This window comes from Aricia agestis, chromosome 4 (genome assembly GCF_905147365.1).
Source record: "Aricia agestis chromosome 4, ilAriAges1.1, whole genome shotgun sequence".
NCBI classification, from domain to species: Eukaryota; Metazoa; Arthropoda; class Insecta; order Lepidoptera; family Lycaenidae; genus Aricia; species Aricia agestis.
Genome location: NC_056409.1, coordinates 2,714,556 through 2,739,087, shown reverse-complemented (window position 1 = coordinate 2,739,087; position 24,532 = coordinate 2,714,556). Strand labels below are relative to the sequence as shown.

The 24,532-nt window shown below is 38.3% G+C and overlaps 1 protein-coding gene across 4 annotated transcripts in view; it reads right to left on the bottom strand.

Moving 5' to 3' along the window:
• The window catches only part of LOC121726683 (myotubularin-related protein 8), a 46,423-nt gene extending 22,137 nt beyond the window's left edge, over positions 1 to 24,286 (bottom strand). The window contains exon 1 of one of the 4 annotated variants that reach the window (XM_042114156.1): positions 24,098 to 24,286. In XM_042114156.1, coding sequence (XP_041970090.1) covers positions 24,098 to 24,121 — 24 coding nt within the window. In that variant the 5' untranslated portion in view covers positions 24,122 to 24,286. Of the gene's footprint in view, positions 1 to 19,655; positions 19,923 to 24,097 lie in introns of those variants that run through there. The other 3 variants (XM_042114155.1, XM_042114154.1, XM_042114157.1) reach the window with 3 other exon arrangements.
• Between the last annotated feature and the right edge of the window lie 246 nt (positions 24,287 to 24,532).

Below are 24,532 nucleotides of genomic sequence, written 5' to 3'. Positions count from 1 at the left end.
TAAATATTTAAAAATAAATAATATCAGCCAGCGCGAGGCACATTCCGTTCATAATCCTAGTGAAACCCGACGAATTTGACAGATATTGAAACGTGTCCGTCTCTTTGCAGTCGAACTACTGGTCGTTATGTCTATTGTGCTAACAGCATGCGCTAATATATTACTATTGTTACGGTACATGGTATACGGACACGTGGTGCGCAAGTACATACTCGAACCTTCTAAAAAGGTCCAATGTTTGTTTACGTGTTTACCCTTTATTTGTTAGCGTGTTTGAATTTAGACCTTATGACTGAGTCCATAAGGTCTAAATTAAATTCAACTTACTGCACTTATCGCAAGGACGGCAGTTTTATTGTGGTACATGCCCGAGCCGCCTAGAAATTTCCCACGGTTGTTTACTTGTTTACGTGAATCGGGAAATTTCTGGAATTCGTCTCGCCATATAAAAAGAGCCGCAGGCAGCCCCGGAATTCAGTTCGGTTCGAGCGATCATCAAGGCGATTTCGGAGTGAACACAAGTGAACAATAGTGAGTGAACCAGTGAAACCTGCGACTTGGCTACGACCTAGGACAGTGATAGTGCTTAGTGATTGGACCTAGTGATTAGTGTTTGGACTTAGTGCTAAGTGTTGTGACCTAGTGTTTAGTGCAGTGTTAATAAAGTCTTCAAGAGAGTCACCAGGTCTTTCTCTCCAAATCCTCGAACCCTTGCACGTAACAACTGGTGTCAGAAGTGCGATTTGGAGATGCCATTGACTCCGAGAGAGGACTTCAAGGGGAGTGTCAGGACAAGGGCGCAGCGAGCTGCTGCCATTGACTCCGAGAGAGGAGTTGCGGAGGCCACACCCACTGGGGACCAAGCTCCGCCCACTGAGGGACAGGCCCCACCCACTGGCCCCGCCCACATGGCTCCGCCCACTGGTCACGCCCACCAGGCTCCACCCACTTTGGCTGAAGCCACGCCCACTGGCTCCGCCCACCGGGACACGCCCACTGGCCACGCCCCTCAGGCTCCGCCCACTTTGGACATGGCCACGCCCACTGGCTCCGCCCACCAGGCCACGCCCACTAGCTCCGCCCACCGAGCTCCGTCTGCTCAACCCCTGCCTACTGGCTCCAGCCACCATGCATCGCGCGTAGCTTCTGCGGCCCCTCAAGTGGCTCCCCAATTACAAAGCCTAATTGAGTTAATTCAGGCTCTGCAAGAATCACAAGACCGCAAGCTCGGCGCTTTGCAGGAGTCACAAGACCGCAAGCTCGGCGCTTTGCAGGAGTCACAAGACCGCAAGCTCGGCGCTTTGCAGGAGTCTCAAGAGCAACAAAAGGACCTCCAAGAGAAAGCGCTTCTGGCCATAAAGGATGTCAGTGACACGGTGACTAAGCTTCGTAAAGATGTCGACGTAATGAAAGAACGAGTTACTGGGTTAGAGACGGTTGTGGAAAATTTGAAAACCGGATTCACAGAACTACAGAAGAGAGTAGTGCGCCTAGAAACTACGGGAGTTGCGGTGTCTAGTGGAGTCACTGGTGTGGCGCAAGGACCAAGAGTAAAGGTGCCACCGTACGACGGCACTACTTCTTGGAACGCTTATCGTCGGCAATTTCAGACTGTTGCTACCGCAAACGGATGGACGGAGGAGCAATGCTTGACCGCTCTCACTGTTGCACTCAGAGGGCAAGCTGTGTCGGTTCTGGAGGCACTGCCACATACGGGAAATGGTTTCCAAGACCTGATGGAGGCACTGGAATCCAGATACGGGGAGCGACACCTGGAGCACGTGTTCCGTGCCCAACTGCGTGACAGAGTCCAACGTTCAGGAGAAGGACTTCAACAATGGGCGTTGGAAATTGAAAAACTCGTCAGGAAGGCATATCCAGGAGCCGACACCAAGATGGTCGACACAAATATTGTTCAAGGATTTGTCGACGGAATCAAAGACGTGGAGGTCAGGGCTGCAGTAAGACTTGGTCACCATACCTCGCTAAAGGAAGCATTAGCGCATGCTTTGGAAGTCGAGGCTGTGCGCCATGACATACGGCAGACCCATAAGATCCACAAGGTCTCTGAAGAAGTCAAGGAAGTTAAGGCTTCTACGAGGGAAAGACTTGAAGCCATGTGCTATAAGTGTGGTGAGAGGGGCCATCTTCAGCTAAACTGTCCGCAGAAGAAGACCCAGATGGCAAGGATAAAAAAGATCGAGGAACAAATGGAGGAGTTGAAGAAGCAAGCGGTTTCGTCCCCTACCCGGAGTCATGGGGAACGAATAGAATCCAGAACTAAGGGGCGAGTACTGGATGACGCGGAGAAAGCCCCGGTAACTGTTACCTCCCAGGCACGGAGCGGAACAAAGAGAACAAGTAATTTGGGGCACATGGAGAATGAAGCTATGAGAAAGGCTCAAGAAAAAGATGACGACCTTCGGCACATCATCACATGGAAGAAACGGGGTGACATAAAACCAATCTGGAGTGAGGTTGCACCCACTGGCGCTGTCACTAAGGCGTACTGGGAGCAATAGGACAGTCTGATACTTCAAAACGGAATACTCTACCGGAAATGGCAGAAGGCTAACGGCAGAGAGTTCTATTTTCAGATAATTGTCCCAAGGGCAAGAGTACCAGATGTTCTCCGCGAGATACATGAGGGCGTATCAGGGAGTCATCTAGGCGTCAAGAGGATGCTAAGGAAAGTGCGAGAACGATTCTTCTGGTTGCATTGGAGAGATGATGTGCAGGATTGGTGCCACAGATGTATTACTTGCGCTGCTGTAAAGGGACCACAGACCAGGAGTAGTCGTAGGAACCGTCTGGCGCGTTACCATGGCAGTAACAATGATGCTCGGGACGAGCATCTCTAAGAGGGGAGTAGTGTTACGGTACATGGTATACGGACACGTGGTGCGCAAGTACATACTCGAACCTTCTAAAAAGGTCCAATGTTTGTTTACGTGTTTACCCTTTATTTGTTAGCGTGTTTGAATTTAGACCTTATGACTGAGTCCATAAGGTCTAAATTAAATTCAACTTACTGCACTTATCGCAAGGACGGCAGTTTTATTGTGGTACATGCCCGAGCCGCCTAGAAATTTCCCACGGTTGTTTACTTGTTTACGTGAATCGGGAAATTTCTGGAATTCGTCTCGCCATATAAAAAGAGCCGCAGGCAGCCCCGGAATTCAGTTCGGTTCGAGCGATCATCAAGGCGATTTCGGAGTGAACACAAGTGAACAATAGTGAGTGAACCAGTGAAACCTGCGACTTGGCTACGACCTAGGACAGTGATAGTGCTTAGTGATTGGACCTAGTGATTAGTGTTTGGACTTAGTGCTAAGTGTTGTGACCTAGTGTTTAGTGCAGTGTTAATAAAGTCTTCAAGAGAGTCACCAGGTCTTTCTCTCCAAATCCTCGAACCCTTGCACGTAACACTATGTATATTTCTATAACAATGTTATATAAGATTTTTTGAGATTTAAGAATTTCTAAGATCAAAAATATTGAACACGCAATATAGCTAAGGCAAAGTATATTAAGTAATAATAATCGGAGTATATTTCTAATCTACTTCTCCCTTTTATTCTCGAATAGGAGTCATGTAACTAATATTTAAATTGCGTGAAGGGTTGTGTAAGTTACAGAACTCCTCAACTGTCCCTAACTACTAGCCTCGTGACTTGTCAATACTCTGGCGCGTGCCGTGTTTCTTGTGAGCGTACCTACAACTTCAAAGGCGTACTTCCCAACTTGTTTTGCACATCTTCATATATCTTGACATCGTCTTCAACTTCAACACTATTTTATACCAGCAACTTCGTTCGGGTATAAGTTACTATCGAGCCGTACATTTTCCAAGAAAATATCCACAGCCGAACATATAACCTCCTCCTTTTTGGAAGTCAGTTAAAAATACGCTATATCCATTCCCAAGGCTCAAACTATTTTTACCTGTACAGTCTCAACAAAATGAGTTAACAGGAGTCCACACCGCCGTTTTTCCATACAAACGCTGTCCCCTGTTTCCTCCCTGGATAATGCCGGTAGAGTTATGTTTTTTTTTTCCTGAATATCTATGGCCACTATTAGCATGTCCCTATGTTTTCTTTTTTTTCACAATTTTATTATTAAAAAAGATAAGAACGTCCAAAAACCCAAAAAAATGGCCAGATTTTCCTCTGTGTTCAAACACCCAGAAAACAAAACTGGCTAAAATATACAAAAAATAAATAAAACATATGAACATAGCTCAAGCCTTGCTTTAATTCTTAATGAAAAAAACTACTTAAATCGGTTAAGTTTTGGAGAAGGAATCAGCGGACAACGAATAGAAGATTTTCTGTTCTTTTATTAGAACTTTTGTCGTGTTGTCTCTATCGCGCTCTGCGATGGGAGACTTAAGATTGGTGAGACAGCAATACATTTTCAAATACCTATTTCCAATTTCTCTCGCCCCTGGTGTATACTCTTAACAACTTAAAGTGACACAATAAAAAGTTAACAAATACCTACACCTAATAAAAACGCGAGAAATTCTTCCCCAACCTATTAGAAATTAACTTCCAACAACGCTATTAAAAAATAAAAATCGAATGACTCTGAAATAACGTAACAAAAAGGTAGCGAACATTTCAGATACTTGAAAAAGGTTCACGTGGAATTGTCGTACCTATTACGCTAATTAAAATTATCCACAACGGTAGACTTAGCCACGGGTCGCGTGGGCGACTTACAAATTGAAGTACATTCCTCTTTGTTAAAACCTCGATGCCACAGTAATGGATTTAAATTCCTCCGAGAGAAGTCCAATGACGCAGAAAAATGTACCCACTTATTTAATAAGGAGGAGAGTGGAAAATAAAATGCGACAGTCACTAGAGAGAGCTTTATTAACATTTCTTGTGAACTAAATATTACGTCATTACGTTATTTTAATAAATGCCAGGAAAATTGTACAAGCTTTTGGATGTTGACTAGTATATATAAAATAATATTTCGTAATAATCATACAATATATATATATATATATATATATATATATATATATATATATATATATATATATATATATATATATATATATATATATATATATTGCCGAAAAGCAGGAAGATGGATGCATTAGAAGCACTGGAAATAAACAAACACAAGAAATATGGGAACCTTTTAAATGATCAGACATGCCTCTCAAATTCGGTACTATTACAGGACATTTAAAATGTATTTTAGGACATTATTTTACATTTGACATTAATTAATTTAGTTATTAGAGATTACTATTATTATTATTTCTGAAAATTTCAGAAAGCTAGCTATAGCCGTTCTAGAGAATTGAGATACATCTCAAGAACGGCTATAGCTAGCCTTCTGAAATTTTCACAGATTGTGTATTTTTGTTGCCGCTGTTCTTTATTGTGTGTTTTGAGAATGGTTCAGATTCATAGGTATGGTCCACTGGAAAATGCCCTTTTAATTATTTTTTTGGGTAATGTATGTACCTAGTTATGTACAGACTGGACAAAGGCTTTTGATTTGGGTCCGCTAGTATTTATAATTCTCTCTCATCTCATCCGCATCCTCTTCCTCAAAAAATATCCTCTTCCTCATCCGCATCCTCTAAATTTGCGCGTGACAATTCCTCTTCCTCCTCCTCTTCCTCATAATCACTTCCTCAATAACCCTAGTTGACAGACCAACGTCATGTAGTCGGTCTTACTTTAAACGCGACCAAATTACTTAGGTCCGCCATCTGCCTAGAAATTAATTTCTCTGATTGTTCTATTGTAATTTTAGACTATCACTAAATATTATAAAACAAAGTTTTTCCCCCGTGTCCCTTTGTTCCCTTTAATCTTTAAAACTACGCAACGGATTTTGATGCGGTTTTCTTTAATAGATAGAGTGATTCAAGAGGAAGGTTTAAAAGTATAATAACATTCCTTAAATAGTGGAGAAATACTGTTATTGTTGGGGTTTCTAATGTGATGTCGTAAATAATTACATTTTTTCCGCTTACATTGCAAACGCAGGCTGAACCCTACGAGATTTATGAAAATAATGTACCAGTACTGTACACATTGAAAAGGTCTACAGAAAACTCCGCAATGTCTACCTCTTATGGATATCCCACAATAACAGTTTTTTGTCATTAATTACTTTTAACCACAAAATATTATAATGGCTAATTTTCGAAGCGATTTTAACCAATACGGCATTAATCCTTATTCAATAAAATCACTTTATATACATTGTAAATTGAATATCTATACTAATATTATAAATGCGAAAGTACCTCTATCTGTCTGTCTGTCTCGCTTTCACGCCAAAACTACGGAACCGATTTTAATGAAACTTTGTACACAGATAGTCTAAAGCCTGAGAAAGGACATAGGCTACTTTTTAACTGGAAAAAGGGGTTGTAAAGGGGTGTTTATACGTAAATTTGTTCAAATTAAGTTAGTTCCAAAAATTCATAATAGATGACGCTGTGCGTCGTCCTACATCGCACAAGCGCTTACTCAAACGTGTTTCTATAAGAGGTGGTAAGGATAACGAAAGTTTTTCGCGAGTTTATTTGAAGTTATAAGCAGATTTTTTAAGTTTGAAATAATCGTACCGCGGAAGCATTTCCGTAGCCTACATGGAAACGGGAACTACCGCACGCTACAAGCTGAAGTCCACGCGGGCGGAGTCGCGGGCAACAGCTAGTAGATTTATATGGCCCTTTACAGCATATGATTTTAATAAATATATTTTCCAAGATTTTACAAATTAAAAAATTGCGAGACTTAGCTTTTGCGGCGGTACCGACCAATGCGGGCCACCGGCCACGGGCAGATATAAATAGAGTATAAGTAAAGAATATAAATCAAAACTGCTGAATCGATTTTAATCATTTTTTCAGTGGCTATATATTTTATTATACCCGGGCCGTGCGAAGCCGGGGCGGGTCGCTAGTTATTATACAATATTATACATAAATCTAAGTGATAATACTTTAGGATATGTATGTGTTCCTAACATAGAGTTCACTGTGAAAGTAGCAGCGCTGAAAGACCATTTTTTTCACTTCTGTATGGAGAAAAAAAAATTTGCTCATTCAACGCTGCAACTTTCACAGTAAAGTTTTTTTTATTGGTGTCAAGTATTTCTTTTTGGCAATCTATTGGGTATCAATGTATTTTTGGAGATCGTTATTTTTATTCCCTTCTAAATGTAATTAAGTAGTAGTAATTATTATAAACATACAAAGAGTCTTTTGTAATAAATAACTTAATAAGCACAAAATATATGAGTCAAATTATTTTCATTTGCTATGTAGTATCTACTCTTTCAACTTGCAAAATGATTAAAAATTGTTCTTGTCAATACCACGTAAACACATACGTGACAAAAAATTCAAAGGGTGGAGAAGTCGCGAAATATTTTTTCCATTAAAAAGATTGAAAAGCACTGGGCTGGATTAAGCGCTTGTGGACTGGAATCAACGTTAACGAACGCACTCGCACGTAGGCATTCCAGCGGGATTAAACCTTAGAATCTAGATCGGAGTATCGATCGTGTCCCCGATGTCTTTATTTCCGCCGCGGACGTGACATTTATATAGAGTGATCCGTGTTGAGTGTCACTGGGTTGTGCTGCATCGTTATGCGTTATCATGATCTTTCATATCGAGTGTTCAAGTAAATCGAAAGAACTGGGGCCCTTTATACGCCGAGAAATACAATTCTGCATTCCGCGGGTACGTTTACCAAGGATATATAGGACTCGATGCACCCGAACAGGTGGTAAGTAGACGCAGCCTGACCCACTAAAACTTAGCGGCACTCTAACAGCACCTTCAATTCTGAAGCCAAGGGAACATCACCTCCGCTATTCCGCCGAAAGGACTGGGGGCGGGTATAGTCGGGGAGGGGAAGACGGGATTTCTGGACACGCTCAAGCGTGTCAGATTAAGCTTGTATAGGCTTCCGACATGCGTCTAGTTATCATGGTGTAGAAATCAGATTTCTCAAGTTGTGGGTTAAAAAAATGTTTTTTAGAATATTATCTGTCAGATCTTCCATATAAAGCACTGCGAAACTTAGGAAAATATGAAGCTTTATTTTTTTATATTTTAAAATGTCCCTACAGGCTTACCTAACCTTTCAATCGTAGGTTATGTAAGCCTGTAGGGACATTTTAAAATATAAAAAAATAAAGCTTCATATTTTCCTAAGTTTCGCAGATATTTTATTTTGCACTAAATTAAATGATTTAGTCTTTGTTGTCTAAAATATTTATAATTTACCTAAATAAGCAATTTTCCGAATAGACAAGTAGCACCCTCCCCTCCCCTACCACTATTCTAATGTCATTTTGAGAGCCGACTGTGTCACTCGTGCGCATACAATATACATGCTGTCTTATCGACTCAAGCTAAGCCAAGCTGGTGTAAGAGTTAAACATGGTTTAGCCACCATTTTGATTGGAAATAAAGACGTGTCCTATACTCTCTCAGAATTGCTCTACATGATGAAATTACATCTCACCGGGTCTGAAAGCAGCGCGAAATGCCGGAAGGATTTTATATTTGAAATACTTAGACAATACATCATTACTCCTGTACAAGCGGGAAGAGAACACTTAAGATTTCCTTCAAATTTCAGTACAGAACAACCTCGAAAAACATATTTGTAACATTTTCACCTGAGCAAAATCTACATTCCTCGTTTCGGAACCGAAAAAAATTAGGTATGCCTCAAAATATTTTAATATTTACACCGCTCATAAATATTTAAACAAGACCTTTCTGAGTCTGGTCCATTAGAGACAGGGCCCGTACCACGAAACGGTTTTGAGACTCAAACAATCGTACGAGAATGTTGTATCCTACTCTTACAAACGTGTAATGACGTTGTTAGAGGAGGACGCGGCATTCTCGACCGATTGTTTGAGTCTCAATTCTCAAAACGGTTTTGCAGTAGGCCTACAGGTACGGTTTATTTACAGTACGTAAAAGGTATAAAACAAGCTCTGCAGTACCCGATGTGAATTTTGTATGTTTGTTCGCAACGGTTGAAGGATTTACGAAGGTCGATTTTGGTCGACCAAGGACTTTGGTCGAACATTTAGGAGCTGTCGATATTACATGGAAATATTTTACATGTAATATCGACAGCTCCTGCTCGACCGTCTTCATAAGTTGGATGAGATTAGATTGGAACAGTCTTTCGATCAGTACGCTTAAAAGTACCCGAACACAAGAAAAGTGACAGCAACAACCGCAAGCGTGGTAAACCCATTGTAACAATGTGTGTGTGCGATTCCACCGGATCCAACAAAAAAAAAAGCAAAAGCGACTTACACATTGAACCCACACTAAGGTCCCACATGTATCAACAAATCCCACTAGTATACCCGTACTGTGTACATTACATAATATACAAGATGTTGGTGTAAACACCGTTAGGGCGCGTTCAGACATGCGCGTGTTCTACTATAATAGCGAATGGGAAAACACGCGCTGAGCCCGCGCAGAACCAGCGCACATGCCGCGCTCGTGTTTTCCCATACGCTATAGTAGAACACGCGCAGAACACGCACACGTCTGAACGCGCCCTTATCCTTGAAACCATCAAATGAGCCCGTCAAAATGAACAACTTTTTCTATGAGAACAATGCTGGGAACTCTAAAAAAAATGCCGTCTTCATACCCATACGGACATGCCCGGACCGGCAATTTGTATGGGTATGAAGACGGATTTTTTTAAGTTCCCAGCATTGTTCTCATAGAAAAAGTTGTTTATTTTGACGGGCTCATTTGATGGTTTCAAGGATAACGGTGTTTACACTAACACACTGTACATTATAACATATACATTAAGCTGTGAAGGCGAGAGTTCTTGGAAGTGATCCTTTAAAGATTAAATCTGTCCTTGTAAGTTCGGAAGTCACAAGGTTGGCGCGAAGTTTGTCAATCTCGTCTCTCTCTCGTCTCTGTATTCATTATCTACGTAATTGGGAGATTTATCATGTTACGTGAAGATAAAGATGGAAATGTTATAATATAACATTGTTTTTTTTTTAAGTTAATTTCTTAGATTGAATCGCATTATTTAAGGAATTTATTAAACTTACGAGGTATAAATATAAGTGGCTATTAAATATCATGCTAAAAAAATAATAGATTAATTGCAGTCCTAAATTATTATAAAAAGTTAAGCCTAAAACACCGTCAAAATATTATAATTGATTTATAAGTAATATTATGTTTTATCTTACTATCTTATATAAAAAACCGGCCAAGTGCGAGATGGACTCGCCCATGAAGGGTTCCGCAGCAGCAATAAGGTTTATTTCTATGAAATTAAAAGGCTTTTGATTTATTTTCATATTTAAGTTGATTAAATGAAAGTTAAATTAAGGATTACCATTTATGACGTATAAAAAAACTACTTGCTAGATCTCGTTCAAACCAATTTTCGTTTTTTAGACTTATTATTACTTTAGAAGTTAGATGGGGGACACACATTTTACCACTTTGGAAGAGTCTCTCTCGCAAACTATTCAGGTAAGAAAAAAATTACGAATCTATAAGGGTTCTATTTTTTGCCATTCGGCTACGGAACCCTAAAAACATAAAAAAACTAACATAACAATGACTCAAAATCAAACATGTACCAAAGATCGGTCAGAAGTTAATTTAAACAAAGCAAACAGAAGCTAGGCAAATATCATTAGACACTACCCTCCAGCTATAATGAAAACCCACAAAAGCCTCAGGCAGTTTGAAAACAAAGACTTGTCTTAATGTCTAAATCAGGCTATTCTCAAAATGCGCTCCGCGGAGCCCCAGGGCTACATGAATTATTTTTATAAATGTCATCAGACAGAAACTTGTAGAAAATGCATTTAAAGACTTTTCTTGTTTTGGAGGTTCGTCAAAAATGTCACTTCTTAAAAGGGTTCCGCCAACAAAAGAATTTGAGAACCGCTGGTCTAAGTTATACAATATAATCCCCTATAAACTTGCTGAATTTCAAAGAAATACGGAAGTCCGTAAATAATAGAGCTACGAAAGTCCGTAGAACTGCTACGAAACTGTAGCCGCGTAGCGCACTCGCGCGTAGGTTCGTAGCACACCGTAGCATTGAAATTTGCGCTACGAAGTGCTACGAACGTGCTACGAACTTTTTAAGGCTGCCTTCACATTAAGACGCGCGGCTCAAGTCGCGGGCGCGCACTAGCGGCCAGGTCGCGGCGGCCATCCAAAGTATGGTGTGGCCGCTTGACAGCGTGCGGCCAGGTGCGCGTGGTCTATGGCGGTTTCATACTAAGGTATCTATCTCGATAGTCGATGGCCGCCGCGGCCTGGCCGCTAGTGCGCGTCCGGGCATGTGAAGGCAGTCTAAGCTTGGGTTGCTTCATGCATGGGTTGCTTACTATGCTTAGTACTTAGTAGGTTGCTTAGTTATACAACATCGAAAGTCGTTTCATCAAAAAGTTGTGAAAAATCGACAATAATTCGTAATCGATCATGGCGTCGATCGTTTTAAAATACGAAGAAAACTATGTTTTTTGAAGTGAATTTATTTGTCGACGAAAAACATCTGCGTTATCGATATGGGAGTGGCAGAAATCCAATCAACGATAGTAGTCAATAGTATTAGAGGCGATAAGTCTTCGCCCGTGTCCGGACACTCGCTCATAGCATTACTAGTAGCTTAGAGCGAAGCTATTAAAGGCATCATCATCATCACTACGCCCTACTTCTATTTTCTTCTAACTAAAATAATAATATCTATGCTATCGCTTTACAACACGTCTGGCCTCGTGCTAAGTACCTGAAGGACTTGTGTAACGGGTACCAGACAAAGAAAAAATATATAAAATACTTTTATAGTTTATACTATTCACATATCATACACATATTTAATACACATCCATGACCCATCACCCGCGACCCCAGGCTAGAGCCGTCGGATGGGATAACGAAGTTACTTGACTATTATAAAATATAAAAATAAAAATTGTATTATTTCTAAGTAGATTTTAAGAAAATGCTTTCAGAATGTTGATACTACGGTGCCTACCACCGGTTCGGGAACTATCGCGGCGAGAAGAACCGGCGTAAGAAACTCCACCCACTTTTTTTACCAAAAAAAGGGAGATTAAAAAATTATAAAGAGGTTCATATCGTTATTAATATTGAAGTTTACAAACTTTTGCGTCCGCTAACAATTGACCTCAGCGCTGGGATCAATGTTACTTGCCCCAGGCTACGTCTGGGAAAACTGTCCAAAATTATTATATTTAATTACTACAAATTACTGAATCATGATTTAAAAGTACTAAGCACCGAAAATTATGATTAAGGCGCAGCGCAGACGACAGACTATCCGTGCCGCACTTTTTAGTCCGTGGAAATAGAACCTATGCAATTATAAAGTGCATCACGGATAGTCTGTCGTCTGCGCTGCGCCTTAACAGTAGATTTAGTGTAGAGTAGCCCAGTCGTCAATGAAATAGTCTACTATAGGTTATTCATATTGTGGAAATACTTTATCAAGATAATTACTTTAATTAAAATAAATATGTATCACTTAAATGTGAAACTGATTTTTCGACTTTCATTATTTTAAACGCGTATTACATTCGTTTGATGTTTACGAGAATACACAACTAAATACACAAGATTGCTATCAACTCATTCAGCTAATCAATTGTCCGTAATTCGTTAATAAAATGTCATTCCCGTAAAAAAATTCGACTGAGCAATTATGCCGTCCAAGTCACGCCAAAAAAACATATTTTATTAAAATTTGATGTTTCCGCTGGGATATTTTTTTGGATATTTCATACATTGTTTCTATACGTTCCATGAATATGTCCAGTGAAAAAAGATTCGACGGAGCATTTTTGCTAAAAAAGATATCAATTAATTACGAATTTAGGTAAAAATACCTAACTTCTATTATTATTATTCTGTGGATATTCATACAAAACTCTTAATTCATTGATACTTTACTATGCTATAAAGTTTTTTCTGACTGAGGAATTACTTCGGGGTTCACTTGGTTCGTTTCTTACACTATAAGTGATGTGGCTCGCTTTGATCGCGTGTACGGGACAGTCCAAACAGACTCCTGAGTGTCTGGGGTAGAAGATGGGACTCCCAGTTGTTGGAGCATTGGGTGCAGCTCCATGCTTCGGTAGCTCGGTTCTCATACATTTAAATTTTAATCACAATATCTTAATTTTACTAACATTAGAATAAGAACCCATTGTTTACTAACACTAAAATATGGACGAAAGTTTGAAATAAATAATTTGAATTTGAAATTTGAATAAACAAACTGAACAAGAAGAAAAACCTTAAATTCTCGGAAACCACAAGAACCTACGCGCTTTGCATAATTCAGGACTAGCTGTTTGACCGAGCTTAGCTCGGTATTTGATAAAACACGAATAAAATGACATTCTCTAAAAATGATTCCTAGCTAGATCGATTTATCGCCCCCGAAACCCCCTATATACTAAATTTCATGAAAATCGTTGGAGCCGATTCCGAGATTTATATATATATATATAAATCTCGGAATCGGCTCCAACGATTTTCATGAAATTTAGTATATAGGAATTGCTCGTTAAAAGATATAAGATTTCCGCAAAGGCCTTTTAGGCCGGCCACATACACTCGGAATTCCGTTTAGAAATTCCGAAACGGAATATAGAAATTCATTGATTTATATGGATTTGCTGCGTTCGGAATTTCGAAACGGAATTCCGACTGTATGTGGCCGGCCTTAGGTGCTCCGCGAGTGATACATGAATTATTTTTAGAAATATCATCATACACCACCATTGAGACAATTCATTCAAAGACATTTTTTTTTTGTGATCCTCCAAAAATACAGCTTATTAGAAGGGTTCCAACATCAAAATTTTGAGAACCGCTGGCATAATAATTAATTAATACGAATCTCAGCAAAAAGCTAATACAATATTCTATTCTCCCAAGAGACATAACGAGGCACATCCGTATAATATACACAATAAATACTGTTTATTTTAAAAGTTGTTTTTACTTCTTTAATTACTTATTGGTCCTCACCGTGTATAAACTGTTAAACTGATTTTCAATTAATTTGCTATTGAGGTAAGAGCTTACCTCAATAGCAAATTAATTGAAAGTCTACGAGTCCTCCGGGAAAGGATATAATATAACGATAGTTTTGATTATGTGCGTTTTTCCCGCATTTAACGAATTCTATAAATGGTAAAGAATGTCTGGCTATAAGTTTCCTTAACGTATAAACTGCCCAACCAATTTGAAGGAGGAACTTTAGACATTTCCGCACGAACAAACTAACGGGTAACATCTGTTAAAACATAAAAATGCCGTAAGGGTTTTATATGACAATTACGTCGAAATACGTCGCCATCAGACACCGCCGTTACGTGATTCACGTGACGTTCACGTAATTAATTACCGGCATGTTGAACGGAATGTAAATTATACCCTGTGTTCGGAGTACTCAGCGTGTTTTCTGTTTGTTTCGTGTATTTTAACAATAAGATCAATTAGACAAGACCTGTCCTGAAGGGATTGGAATATGCATCAATTTTTTTTCAACCTCAACAATTTTTTATTTTTTATCGTCTATATAGGTACTCTATGATAAAACGAATAGATTAAAGGTACAAGTTGGGAGCCGGCAACAAGAAGCCCTTAAGGTGTCAACCGGCACCTTAAAGGTAAGTTAAAGTGACGGGCGTTAATTCACAAGCCAGTGATCACTGTACAGTGCAGCCTGTTCAAGATTTTATTGCCTCCGACAAGCCCGTAAGTCAGCGACATAATGATCAACATATATTAACTCCGAGGTAAAATAAACCTGTACAAGTTGAAGACGATCGAGTTTAGTGAAGCGGGTTAATCGATAAGACGTGATAACATCCAAACCCAGTCGATGTATGCCTTGAGCCAGACTTAAGGATATTCAACGCTATGGAGTGAAGTGGTTAAGATTTTAACTTGTACAGTGTGTTGTTTGTTGTGTGTGTGTATATGTCAAATGACAAATCTTGGCGTTTTTGTTTTTTTTTAAAGTCGAACATCGCGAAGATTGTGGAATATGAGTCGAATATGGCTCAACGGTCAAGCTTCAGAAGATTCTCACAATCCGTCGTCACGGATATCCTACACGGATAATTTAAATATAAACCCTTAGAAATCGTAGCTTTAAAAAAATTATACTTTATAAAAAACCCACGATTCAAGTTATGGATGCGGCTCGAGGGAATTTGAAGTGAATTCTCGAATTTTATGTTTGAGGCATCGGGTGCCTAAAAAGTTTTTTATTACGTTCCAGCCATTCCGAGAACCAACGTAGCCTGTAATTCTTTGAGTCTAAGTATGCCTTTGAAGTGGTTTTTGAGTGCTACGACCGAAATTTCTAGATGCTAAAACTAAAGTCTAGTTTTTTGCCTCTATTAATCATATTATGCCAGGTAATGAAAACTTTATAGTCCGTGATTATGTAGTTAATTATCTTGGACAAAGCATTTCTTTTTATTGGAAGGAGAAAAAAATACACCGAATCATAAGCTTCTTATAAATATATTTATCCAAAAACCATTACAAAAGAGTTTCCTTAAGGTGACGCCTTGGTAATAATTGGCTGCAGCGATATCGATTTTTCTCAACAATGACTAAAGCTAAGAAATTAAAGTTCATTGTCAGTATTCATCATGTCTTTATCTTTGAATTACCCATATCATAACACTGGTCAACTTTTATAATTTGCCCATAGCTTATATGAAATATATAAATTATGGTTTTTAAATTACGCGACAAAAACCATTTTGTCGCTTACGCCCTTTCCATTTCTTGCTGTTCCATTTCTTGTTTTGTGAGAGGCCGGGCCGGCCTCTCATAGAAACAAGCGATCATATATCCAAAACGATTTTTTACTTTAACGAGGCGTCACCTTAAGTCAGCTTACAAAACGAGTAAATGGTTTTTTGTACATTGTATCATAACATAATATACTTGAAGGTTTTCATCATTTACTTTGAAGCGCGTTTTTAACGCGTGAGAATACAATACGAGCAGCATTTTACGTAAGTCGTAACTAAGTCTACGGTCTTCACTTATAAAGAGGTAAGATTTTATTGTGTTGTTTACATTGGATAAATTATTATAGAGTACCTGGATAGCGGGGAATGATGTCAGCTGCTATTTAAACGCATCTAATATAAAAGTCGCTAAAACTGGACAACAGCCGAACCAATTTGGCTAATCTAAGTGTCTAAACAGACTAGACCGAAAATACGCGGCCGAAGTTCGGCATGATTACGCTTGTAATGTATTTTAAATTACCGATGACACACCATGCCGAAATTATGTCGCGTTATATTGTATGCGTAGCGCATTGCTGGCGTAATCATGCCGAACTTCGGCCGCGTAACTTCCGGCATGGTGTGTTTAAACACTTAGTTTTGTTAAAACTTGTATTAGTAACATAATAATTGGTGATGTTGATTATATCCCTGTTTATACAAGAGGCTTAGGCCGCTCCCTCCACTCGTTTACATATCAGCGCATTCGTCTTTATCAAATGTATATTTTACTCCGCTTAGCTCATATACTCGAATAAACATTACACGACAAATATACGTTACATTATATCGAGTAAATTCTCGTTTTGCATGACAATCCATACTAATATTAACGATGCGAAAGTGTGCCTGTCTGTCAGTCTGTACCCATTTTGCTGAAAGCTATAGAGATGATTTGTCCCGGGAAAGGACATAGGATGTTTTTTATCCCAGCAAATTAAACAACGATTGCATTTCCTCCCTTTCATGAAAATTCTTGCAGCCTTGTCGAAAAACAGATTATGAACAAGATTTTCCCTTTTACATTATAACGATAAATGATGAATAAAAGGCTATTAGGTACAATTATTAAGAGACCAAACGGACTGACTAATATAGACGCTGGCTACGAATAATAAAAACTTGGGTGCTACTACTGATTGAACACATAACTCCTAATTACTGTTTGTTGGTATAGGTCCTTATCAGTTATTTATATCCTTGGTGTGAGTAACCTTTGTATTGGACGATACATGTTTTGTTAATTTTATATTGGTTTATTAACGATAGCAGAGAGATAATTTACTAATGATCGAGAATGTACATAATTAACTTATACATTGTGAGAATATGCTTGAGAGAATCAGAGGAATATCTTCCGACTGGTCGAGGATGATTTAATGAGAAACGTTAGCGCGATGCAGAATTATACGCTGTTTGGACAGACATTATTTCTTGTACTTTAGTACTTTACTTTACTAAAACACGCAGAAGTTAACTAGGTGCTTCGTTAAAAGGAAACTCTCCGAAGTTAATTTCTGTTATGTATCACGATTCACGAAGCGCTTTCGTATCTAAATTTTAACGACTTGTATTCGGTCCCTGAGGTTTTTAGCAGTAGTTTGTCAATTAATCAACATGGTTGATGGATTAAAATTGACGTCAACCAATCAAAACCACTTCTGAATAAAATCCTGTCAGAAAACCTGAGCAAACAGATCGATTTCAAAACCACGGCACAGCGCTACTGTATTAATTTTAATTAGGGCAGTTAGTTTCTCTACAAGCATTAGGGTATCTATAGACGGACCGCATTTCAACTGCAATCCAACCGCAAATTGCAGTTCAAGTGCAGTTTGAATGCAGTTGATAATAGTTTGCAGTTCTATTGCAGTCGTGTCAACTGCATTCAAACTGCACTTGAACTGCAATTTGCGGTTAGATTGCAGTTCGTCTGTATAGACCCTTACTCGTATGTCGCATGGTAAAGTTAACCTAACATAGGTTTACCTGGCATACAGTTATGCTTTTAGAGAAATTGTAGCAAAGCCTTGATATACGTATGTGAACTTTACAAAATGAGTTCACTGCGCCAAGCAATAATGTATATGCGATCCGTTGCCCCTGGCTGGCAATCAAAAAGCAAAGGGTTAAGAGGATACACCAGGGGCGAGAGAAATTGAAAATAGGTATTTGAAAATGTATTGCTGTCTCACCAATCTCAAGTCTCCCACCGCAGACATAAAGACAACACGACAAAAGTTCTAATAAAAGAACAGAAAATCTTCGATTCGTTGTCCGCTGATTCCTTCTCCAAAACTTAACCGATTTAAGTACTGTTTTCATTAAGAATTAAAGCAAGGCTTGAGCTGTGTTCCTATGTTTTATTTTTTTTGTATATTTTAGCCAGTTTTGTTTTCTGGGTGTTTGAACACAGAGGAAAATCTGGCCATTTTTTTGGGTTTTTGGACGTCCTTATCTTTTTTATTAATAAAATTATGAAAAAAAAGAAAACATAGGGACATGCTAATAGTGGCCATAGATATTCAGGAAAAAAATCATAACTCTACCGGCATTATCCAGGGAGGAAACAGGGGAGAGCGTTTGTATGGAAAAACGGCGGTGTGGACTCCTCTTAAATATTGCCCGCGACTTCGAGCGCGCCGGAAGCGGAACTGTACATTATTACTGTTACGATATTATTATTTTTAACAAAAAATTAAAACCGACTTCCAAGGTAAAAACAATAATAATATGAACTAAAAAGTATTAAATAACTCTTACTCTATAATAGTGCCTTTTTCAGAATTCATCTAAATCTCAACTATTTATGTACATACTACAGTCTTCATTATTTGAAGTCGGTACCAGCTAATTTTATCGTGAGTTCAGTCAATGTCAGAATATCTGAAGCTTTTGGGACTGGTACCGACTTCAAAGTAATGAAGACTGTAGTATGTACAGAAATAGTTGAGATTTAGACGAATTCAGAAAAAGGCACTATTATAGAGTAAGAGTTATTTAATACTTTTTAGTTCATATTATTATTGTTTTTACCTTGGAAGTCGGTTTTAATTTTTTGTTAAAAATAATAATATCGTAACAGTAATAATGTACAGTTCCGCTTCCGGCGCGCTCAAAGTCGCGGGCAATATTTAACCCTTTGCTTTTTGTTTGCCAGCCAGGGGCAACGGATCGCATATCCATTATTGCTTGGCGCAGTGAACTCATTTTGTAAAGTTCACATACGTATATCAAGGCTCTGCTAAAATTTCTCTAAAAGCATAACTGTATGCCAGGTAAACCTATGTTAGGTTAACTTTACCATGCGACATACGAGTAAGGGTCTATACAGACGAACTGCAATCTAACCGCAAATTGCAGTTCAAGTGGATTTTGAATGCAGTTGACACGACTACTACTAAAAACTAAAAAAAAAAAGATACATACAGCCGAACGTATAACCTCCTCCTTTTTGGAAGTCGGTAAAAAATCAGCTCACGTCGCCGTAGTTTACATAGGGATTATAACCAACCTTTTTTTAAATCGATCCAGTAATATCAGAGCTAATCTTTCCAACATCGTTGTTTTACATTAATACAATTAATAAACCTGTTTTTCAAAGTTGCTTCTAAGTAAAAGTCAGAGCTTTAAACGCTCTTCCAACTCTCCTAGTATTGCGAGTAAGAGCAAGGAAATCTCTGATCACCAAACTATACTTCGTAGCCACATAACTTAACTTCTTCCATTCAGTAATCAGTGAAACATAATATTATGAGACTTCTGTAAATATTCACCTTTTCAGTTACGGAAAAACCGTTGAAGTCTTCGGAAGCCACACAGTCGCCTTTGAACCAGCTCGCAAGTCTTCCCAGCTCGTCGAGCATACTCGACGGCATCAGAGAGAAGGCCATAGCTTGAATTGAGCTACTAGCAAAAACCCGCGAAAGAATGCTCGAATCGGCAAACTCCAATTAACTTTCAAGGCGAATAAGCGTTATTAGTATTTTTCGATAAAAGAAGCGAAAAATAACCGATTCCCGTAAGACGTTGTTGTCACGTACCTAACTGCGTTTGATTCGCGCCAGAATACGTCAGAAGCTCGTGAAGAACTGGCCAAATTGACAGACCTCCCGGCGATCTTCAAAACACTGCCCGACTTACACCATAAGCAACCCTGTGACGTTGAAATAGAGGTCAATTTCGAGGGGCGAAGTCGGGCGCATGCGCGAGTCCCAATAACAACGCAAGTATCATGGCTATTGGAAGATTATGAGATTTTAATGAACAATATAACACGTCAAAGTTAAGGGCGCATTTAAAATAAGTCTCCATTCAATTTTAACAAGAACCTAGCTGTAGAATAAGCGTTTCGTTTTCTTTTACATGAATCCATACTAATATTATAAATGCGAAAGTATCTCTGTCTGTCTGTCTGTCTGTCTGTCTGTCTGTCTGTCTTGCTTTCACGCCAAAACTACTGAACCGATTGCAATGAAATTTTGTATACAGTTATTCTAGAGTCTGAGAAAGGACATAGGCTACATTTTGATGTGGGAAAATATCTTATTTCCATGAAAATTTCGATGAAAATGAATTCGCATTGCGCGTGGCCAGCGCTCATCCCGGGGGTCCTGGGTTCGAGTCCCGCAGGCGGAACAAAAAGTTTTCAATTTTCCTGGGTCTTGGATGTGTATTAAAATAAAATTTCAAAAATCTTAAACATATTTTATGTATAATATTATAAAAAATCCAGAAATATATCGATGGAATGAACATTTTAGTTCTAATACGATTCAACAGATGGCGTTTTATTTTTTACTTTATTGTAACATAGAACTAATCATACCTACTTATTAGTTAGTATGTTTTTGTTTATAGTTTTTAATACGTTAGAATATGATGTTTAATCCATACTAATATTATAAATGCGAAAGTATCTCTGTCTGTCTGTCTGTCTGTCTTCTGTCTGTCTGTCTGTCTTGCTTTCACGCCAAAACTACTGAACCGATTGCAATGAAATTTTGTATACAGTTATTCTAGAGTCTGAGAAAGGACATAGGCTACATTTTGATGTGGGAAAATATCTTATTTCCATGAAAATTTCGATGAAAATGAATTCGCATTGCGCGTGGCCAGCGCTCATCCCGGGGGTCCTGGGTTCGAGTCCCGCAGGCGGAACAAAAAGTTTTCAATTTTCCTGGGTCTTGGATGTGTATTAAAATAAAATTTCAAAAATCTTAAACATATTTTATGTATAATATTATAAAAAATCCAGAAATATATAGATGGAATGAACATTTTAGTTCTAATACGATTCAACAGATGGCGTTTTATTTTTTACTTTATTGTAACATAGAACTAATCATACTTATTAGTTAGTATGTTTTTGTTTATAGTTTTTAATACGTTAGAATATTATCTATACTAATATTATAAATGCGAAAGTATCTCTGTCTGTCTGTCTGTCTGTCTCGCTTTCACGCCAAAACTACTGAACCGATAGTAATGAAATTTTGTACACAGATAGTCTAAAGCCTGAGAAAGGACATAGGCTACTTTTTAACTGGAAAAAGGGGTTGTAAGGGGGTGAAAATGCGTAAATTTGGTCAAATTAACTTAGTTCCAAAAACTTAAAACAGATGGCGCCAAGAGTCCCCTAGATCGCGCTATTGCTTGCTCATACGTATTTCTATAAGAGGTGGTACCATATTGAGTTTGATTTTTCGATTGTTATACACGTTATTAACTAATAACTCACCTACCAACTTAGACATCAAATTCAAAAACAACAGCGCCAAAACTACTGAACCGATTGTAATGAAATTTTGTACACAGATAGTCTAAAGCTTGAGAAAGGACATAGGCTACTTTTTAACTGGAAAAAGGGGTTGTAAGGGGGTGAAAATGCGTAAATTTGGTTAAATTAACTTAGTTCCAAAAAACTCAAAACAGATGGCGCCAAGAGTCCCCTAGATCGCGCTATTGCTTGCTCATGCGTATTTCTATAAGAGGTGGTACCATGTTGAGGTAGGTTTTACGATTCTTTCGATTGTTATACACGTTAATATTAACTAACTAGCTGTTGCCCGCGACTTCGTCCGCGTGGTCTTTAGTTTATAGCGCGCGGTGTCAACAAAATTTGTGTCAAATTTAAAAACTTTTTAAAACCCTGGTAAGTGGGGTACTCTTAGGGCCGCGTTACACCGGAATGGCAGCGCTGAAAGTGCTCGCCTCGCCGCTGCCATTCCGGTGTAGCGCGGCCCTTAATTAATCAAAATACCCAAAAACAGCTGTGCAGTGTGCACATAATCTATACTAATATTATAAATGCGAAAGTATCTTTGTCTGTCTGTCTGTCTGTCAGTCTCGCTTTCACGCCAAACGCCAAAAGTATCTCTGTCTGTCTGTCTGTCAGTCTCGCTTTCACGCCAAACGCCAAAACTACCGAACCGATGGTAATGAAATTTTGTATACAGATAGTCTAAAGCCTGAGAAAGGACATAGGCTACTTTTTTTACTGGAAAAAAGGGTTGTAAGGGGGTGAAAATGCGTAAATTTGTTCAAATTAAGTTAGTTCCAACAATTCATAATAGATGGCGCCGTGCGTCTTCTACATCGCGCTGACGCTTGCTCAAAAGTCTTCCTATAAGACGTGGTATCATCTTACATTTAAGTTTCGATTTTTTTCGATTGTTATATCTATTCTACGGTATTAAATAACTCAGTACTTTATCTGTGCAGTGACGTAACCTTAAATCTATCAATGATAAATAGTTTATGGGTAAAGTTGTGTAATCGGAGGGCTAAATAAGCTTTAAAATTTGGCATAAAATATAAAGTTTAATATAAAAAAATGAAATACTTATTGTGTGCACACTGCACAGCTGTATTGATTTAAGGGGTACCAGGGTTTTTTTATAAAAGCTTTTGACACCAATTTTGTTGACATCGCGCGCTATAAAGTACTATAAACTGAAGTCCACGCGGACGAAGTCGCGGGCAACAGCTAGTATTGAATATACTTAATAAAGAGCAATTCCATTTGGTGGCTGTTAAGCATTTGTGTACTAACCCACATTTTTTTTTGTTGAGTTATGAATGCAGTCTTGTTCTAAATGATCTAAAGAATGTAACTGCATTCATATCTCAATACGTAATTTTTTGTGGGATATCAATTAGTATACAAATGCTTAACAGCGTCCATTTAGGAACCTATCAGACAGAGAGTGGCCAGGCGGTCAAGCGGTCAAGCAGTCAGTTTTGCGTTCTTTGTGTTGTATTGACGTTACATAGATACACTCACACAGGGGCCATTCTGACAGCGTCAGAATTGCTTGTGTGTGACTGACTGCTCGAACATAGAATGCGAACGCAGAATGCTTGAACACGTGACCACTCTCTGTATGATAGGTCCCTTAAAAAGACAAAACTTTAAATGTTAGTTTATTTCTCAATTAAGTAAATAATGAAAAGATGATTTTTTGGAGAAACAAATTAAGGCCACTGCTGCATTTTTTTAAACCAAAATTACTTATTTCTACTCTTACAAAGAAATAATATTTACACAGTGTAATATTATAATTATTGAAGATTTGCTGTCTTTATCCGGATTTCACAGATCTTCTTTACACAGATTTCAAACTGCATGATACGCCACAATATTTCTATGACAGAAAAGTATTTAATATACAAGACAAAGTTATCTCAATAACCATACTAATATACTAATATTATTATAAATGCAAAACTGTGTATGTCTGCCTGTCTGTTTGTCTGTTACCTCTTCTCGCCTAAACTGCTGACCTGATTTTGCTTAAAGTCATGGAGATACTTTGAGTCGGGAAAGGACATAATATAGCAGACTTCTAATCCCGGAAAAATGTATGGTTCCGGCGCGATATACGAATTTTGGCGCAAAACAGTTACGGGCGTCATCTGGTTATACCTAATATACATTTAAAAGGTTGAGACCTTTTACCACCCACCCCATATTGGGCCATTTACTTGACCACACTTTTTTCCTTTTCCATGCCTTTTCTACTATAAACATGTCTGTGCTATGTAACATAATATTATGAAGATTTAATCCTGTTTAACATTAAATGCTAAATAAACACGAAGTGTAGTTACACGTCAAACTTAGATTTGGCCTCTGGCTGTTTTTAACTGCAGAATATAGAGCCAACCGCTTTAATATTTACTGGACAGGCTGTGTAGTACATTAATTGATACTTACCTTAGGTGTTTTTATGATATCCATGGCAGTAACTGTATTAATCGATAAACTACGCGAACAACTGTAGTTCTTAGCACAACAGGTACGAAAGTTCTACATCAATACATTCACACAAGCTTGAATTTTTCAAAATGTTTATAATGCAGATATGACTAAAAACATATTAGGTATCAAAATGAAATTAAATGTTTTTATATTTTACACAACAATATCAAATTCACTTGACATTATTATTTATTTGACAATTGACATTTGACAAATTTGCGGCCTGCGGGTGTGTTCGTAAACTGAACAGTATATTAGGAAGGTGTAATTTGACCAGTGATATATATAGGAAAGCTACGAATAATAAAAACTAAGGAAAAGTAACTCCGTCAAAGAAAATTCTCCTTATTACTTGTCAAAAAAGTGTTCCTTAGGTACACATTTCAATAC